This window comes from Cicer arietinum, chromosome 6 (genome assembly GCF_000331145.2).
Source record: "Cicer arietinum cultivar CDC Frontier isolate Library 1 chromosome 6, Cicar.CDCFrontier_v2.0, whole genome shotgun sequence".
In the NCBI taxonomy this organism is placed as follows: domain Eukaryota; kingdom Viridiplantae; phylum Streptophyta; class Magnoliopsida; order Fabales; family Fabaceae; genus Cicer; species Cicer arietinum.
The window spans coordinates 5,062,220-5,067,685 of record NC_021165.2 but is presented as its reverse complement, the minus strand read 5'-3'; the positions used below and the strand labels follow the sequence as shown (position 1 = coordinate 5,067,685).

Here is a 5,466-nt window from a genome sequence, read left to right as displayed (position 1 = left end):
TTTATATTTATTACTAGTAAAAAATCGTGTCAAAAAATAAATAAATTAAATTTCTTAACTGCAATAATTAAATCCTTATTTGTTTTTGAAAAAATAACTGTAAAGAAACATAATTAATCCTGAGGCTCATACAACAACTCAAGTGGCGGCTCGTAGTTTATGTATCAGGCAAAGGACGATCATTACTTTATGTTGTTGCTGATCCATTGTATATATGTACTTTAATTTTTGCAGAGAAAGATAGTTTTATTGAATAAAATTATATGAAAGTTAGTTTTATTGAATAAAATTAGATTTAGATATGTTTTTTTTTTTTTACAGAGATTTAGATATGTTATATGACAAATAATGTTTTATAAATTTAATACAATTTGTAACGCATAATTGATTGAATTTATCAAAGTTTAATGAAGATACATAGTTGATATAAAAAAAATTTATATCAACATTTAATTAAAATATGTGATATTATTAAAAAACCCAGTTAAACTGTAACTACAACTTAAAATTAATTTCAAAATAATATGTAATTCATGTCTAATTTTCTCTTAAAATAATAGATCAGCAAAATAATATAGAAAATTTATTTTTAAACTTGAAACTAATTTCAACTTTCATTTGACTATATAATATAATATACATTATAACAATAATTAAAAATGATTGATATTTGTAACATTTATTGATTATAAGAGTTTTCTAATACTAGGTAAGAAATAATTGAGGAAATTTCCTGAATATTATTATTATTATTTTGGTATGTAGGAAGACTAATTTGGTTTTATTTATAAATCTTGGTCCATTGACTCATCACTTGTTAGAAATAGAGTTAAGAGAGAGATAAAGAAAAAGGGAATAGTCTCATATATGATAGCTAGCATTAGCATGGAGGTCATCATCACCCTCTATCTCATCTTCTATTTCTGAGCAAGTATATCTCTTCTTTCTTCTTTATTTTCGTTTTCATGCTACCCTCATGTTCCCTTATTATTATCAATAGTACCAAAATCCCCCATACAAAAATTAAATCAAAATACCAACACCACCATAATATAAATTCTTAATTTCATTTTTTCTTAGTTTTTTATATTTGTGTGAGAGAGATATTGGATCTTTGATTCATGAAAAAAAAAACAAGTGAAGGTAGCTAGAAATTAATTAAGGATTTTATATAATTTGATTCATGGCTAGACAACTTTGTGAAGATGATAACAAAACATCATCACATGGATTCATTTATCCAACGATTCAAACACAAATCCAAGGTTTTGTTTCGGATCCGGAGATGTTCAACCTCACAACAGGCATGGAAATGATAGGTTTTTCAAAACATCATCATCTTCAACATCTTGTTCCTTCTTCATCTTCAAAAACCATGAATGATTCTTCTTCAAACAACAATTTCTATCATCATCATCATCATCATCAACAACAACAACAAGATTTCACTTCAGAGACAACAAGTAGTGAGAATCTAAACATGTGGCAAGAAAATAGATCATTATTAGTTGATGATTCTTCATTAAGATGTGTTTTCCCTTGTGAAGGTAATGAAAGACCAAGTCAAGGACTTTCACTTTCTCTTAGTTCTACAAATCCTTCAACTATTGGCTTACAATCTTTCGAACTACGACAGAATAGTCATAATAATAATCATCATCAACAACAACAACAAATGACGACGACGAATATGTATTCGGGTCATTTTGTTCTTAAAAACTCGAAGTTCTTGGCTCCTGCACAAGAACTTCTCAATGAGTTTTGTAGTTTAGGAACTACAAAGCAAAATGATGTTGGTTTAGTACAAAAACAAAAGTCTCAAAAGTACAAACAAGGTTGGGAAGAGGATAACAACAATGGTAGTAGCAGTTCCTCAATCAAACATTCTTTAACTTCTATTGAGTTTGTTGAATTGCAAAAGAGAAAAACAAAGCTCCTTTCTATGCTTGAAGAGGTATAGTTTAACTCTATCTATATATATGTTACACAAAATTAATTTTTACTTTTTTTTTTTATTTCACTTCATTAATCAAGACTAGAGTTTAATATATCTTTCATTTCGCAAGAGTAAAATTAATAAAACTATGGCTTGATTTATTTACTTGAAGTCAAAATCAAGGTTCTTAACTTTTTGTTGGAGTGGTTGATGAGATTTTGATTCTTGAACTAATTAAGCAGCGAGTAAGGGTCTTATCATAAATGTCTTCACCTCGTGACAATTCAACCTTTTTAATGTTACTTTTTTCCTTTTCTTTACCAATATTTTTTTTAAAGAAAACTTTGTTAGTTTTCATTTTTATATTAATCAACTCAATTTAAAATGTTCCATAGTTAATTTTTTTTCTTTCTATGGTGGATGTAACTTTCAATGAAAGTGAAATTAATTTATATATTTATGTATGTATAACTTTGAATTTTGAATATTTATTTATTTATAAATTTTGTATAAGGTTGATAGAAGGTACAAGCACTATAGTAATCAAATGAAGAGTGTGGTGTGTTCGTTTGAAGCAGTAGCTGGGAATGGAGCAGCAAAAGTGTACTCAGCTTTGGCTTTAAAAGCTATGTCAAGACATTTTAGGTGTTTGAAAGATGGAATTTTGGAACAAATTGAAACAACAAGAAAGGCTATGGGAGAAAAAGACCCTGTTGCACCTGGAACAACAAAGGGTGAAACACCTAGGCTTAAAATCTTAGACAGAGTTTTAAGACAACAAAGAGCATTTCAACAAATCAACATGATGGAAACACATCCTTGGAGACCACAGCGTGGTCTCCCCGAACGTTCTGTTTCAATTCTTCGAGCTTGGCTTTTCGAGCACTTTCTTCATCCGTAATTAATTTATTTTTTACTTTAACTATTTTATTTATGTGTTTAAATCATCTATAATTATTATATGATATAATAGTTAGCAAAATATTTTTATTTTTCTTTGAGTGTGTGAATTTATTGAGTTATATATATATTGCTTGCTATGATGAAGTTCTAGTATAAGTAGTAAGCTACAAAATTGATTTTTGTAAAGAATCAATGTAGTCTCCATTTCAAAAAATAAGAACAACTATTGGCAGTTGTATTGTGGTATCATAAGTTTTCTCAAAGGAAGAATCTTTTAATTTACACTTCAAAAAATAAACTATCCTACGCATTTTTTTTTGGTAGTTTCTGTACATCACCATTCAGATTCCATCTTTTCATATGTTGTGTATAGTATTGTCATATTATTTTCAATCATTTCTCCATCATCTTTTTATTATCCTTTTGTTTGCGTCTCTTTCTCAACTACTTTTATTTTTGATTTTTATGTGGACTTAAATTAATTCTTCCTTGTAGGGACAGTTCTTCGCCACTATACTTATCTCTAATATTATTTATTAATTAGTAATTCATACGTGCCACTCAAGGTCATATTCTTAATTTATTTTTTTGTCACATTTTTTTGTAGGTACCCAAGCGACGTTGATAAACATATTTTGGCCCGCCAAACCGGTCTCTCAAGAAGCCAGGCATGTTCATGTTTTTTTTTTTTTTTTTTTAATATGTCATTTTCATATTTAATTAAATACTATATGGTCTTCTCAAATCCCTCACGCAAAAATTTCTTATTAATATTTCTAAAGAGTGTAGTATATTAGATGACGTAATGAAGTTGAAAATAATGTTTAATAAATAAATTATTTTTAAAAGTAGGTATCAAATTGGTTTATTAATGCAAGGGTGAGACTATGGAAACCAATGGTGGAAGAAATGTATTTAGAAGAAGAGAAAGAGCAACAAAGAAAGACAACAACCTCGGAGGGAGGAAATAATGAAGAGAATATTAATGTAATTCAAAACCAATCTCCAACACAAGCTCATGAGGATGAAAAGCCAAGACTTGTTCGAATCAATTCAGAATGTGTGTCATCAATCATCAACAACCAAGATCATAAAAATGAAGCTAACAAAAATATGAATCCTCAATTAGCGAACGACACGTTCGGATCGGTGGATATCGATTTTTCATCTTACCATTCCTCCGACATGGTGGCTGCATACACAACTAGTGATCATAATCATAATTTTCATGGAGGAAGTGGAGTGTCATTGACGTTAGGGTTACAACAACATGGTGGAAATGGAGTGAGTTTGGCTTTTCCATCAACAACACAAACTCCAATGTTTTATACAAGAGATGATGATCATATTGAAGAACCTGTTCAATACTCTCTTTTGGATGGTGATCAAGGAACAAATATTATGCCCTACAGGAATCTTATGGGGACACAGTTGTTACATGACTTGGCATGATCATGTTATAAGGTAAATTAAGGTTGTTCAGTTTATGTTATATATTTATATTGATATTCAATCATGATCAAGGTGCGTATATTGAGCTAGAGAGATATCACATTAGTATTAGTACTACTTTACTTTGGTAGAACAATTTATTAACTGAGCCTAGTGAAATTAATTAAATTAGACTCATTGATATACTTTTGAATTTTGACTGGCTCAGTATATTGGTTATTGGTATATTAATATATATGATGTTGCTTCCATGTTAAACACATGCACACCCTCATGTCTCCATTTTTAATATTTATTTTTTATCTAACTATCCATTTCAAAATTTGAATTTTTATCTAATTATGTTTTGCGATTATAGCCCTAACTAATTAAGTAGGCAGTTTAGGTTGTGAGTTAGGGACAGTGAAAAAGTTCCAACCCATAACTTTAGGGTTCAAATCTTAAAAATTAATATAATCATTAATTTTTTTTAAGAAAGAAATATAACCACTAATTCATTAATAGTTGTATACAAAAAAATTAAATATGATTATGCTAAATTATATATAGTACTTAATTTTCTAAAATTATATATTTTTATTTAACTGGCTAGAATGTACCTTGTTCTTTTATAAAAGTGTTGATTGACCAATGAGCTAACAGCTAGCACAAGTGGAAATAAAAATTCCTTTTTAGGATTGAAGATATTTGTACTAGTTTATTAATGAAATGAAGAGAATATTTCAAGAAGGACGATAAATCATTTGGCTAGGTAGGTTTGGTTGGATGCTAAAAACAAGAATTGAGAGAAAATATGAAAGGTGATTGTGGTCCCTTATTCACCTCATAAAGACAATATCTCGTGCCAATTACAATTGGTTGCTTTGTGATATGTCATTTTTATAATTGGTTCGCCGGTGCCTTTCTTTTTTGCAATCGAGAAAATATTAAATTGGCTTTTGAATTAGTGTTGGAGGCACTAGGGTTTTAAGATGAGACACATGCTTCATCTTTAACGAATTATGCAACTTGTTTTTAAACAGAATCGCACCCCACAACAGATCGATACGTATTTACATCCCTAAGTTGTCGTGTTTGTGTGTGTTTTGATATACCTATATTTTTCACTCTTCTTATTTTATTTATTTAATTGTGTTTATCATATATATATTCCATAATTCGCTACTACTCTCTTA

General features: G+C 29.0%; 1 protein-coding gene across 1 annotated transcript; it reads left to right on the top strand.

Moving 5' to 3' along the window:
- The first annotated feature begins 808 nt into the window (after nt 1-808).
- Nucleotides 809-4,549, top strand: LOC101490407 (homeobox protein BEL1 homolog). The gene is made up of 4 exons (XM_004503627.4): nt 809-1,954; nt 2,451-2,833; nt 3,447-3,507; nt 3,692-4,549. The coding sequence occupies exons 1-4, from the start codon at nt 1,184-1,186 to the stop codon at nt 4,289-4,291; spliced, it is 1,815 nt and encodes a 604-aa protein (XP_004503684.1). The 5' UTR covers nt 809-1,183; the 3' UTR covers nt 4,292-4,549.
- The last annotated feature ends 917 nt before the right edge of the window (nt 4,550-5,466 follow it).

Bases quoted from the DNA above. Each gene is read 5' to 3' on its own strand.
- LOC101490407 (XM_004503627.4), top strand. From the start codon at position 1,184: ATGGCTAGACAACTTTGTGAAGATGATAACAAAACATCATCACATGGA. The intron at 1,955-2,450 runs GTATAGTTTAAC...ATTTTGTATAAG, and splicing joins TCCTTTCTATGCTTGAAGAG to GTTGATAGAAGGTACAAGCA. The intron at 2,834-3,446 runs GTAATTAATTTA...ATTTTTTTGTAG, and splicing joins TTCGAGCACTTTCTTCATCC to GTACCCAAGCGACGTTGATA.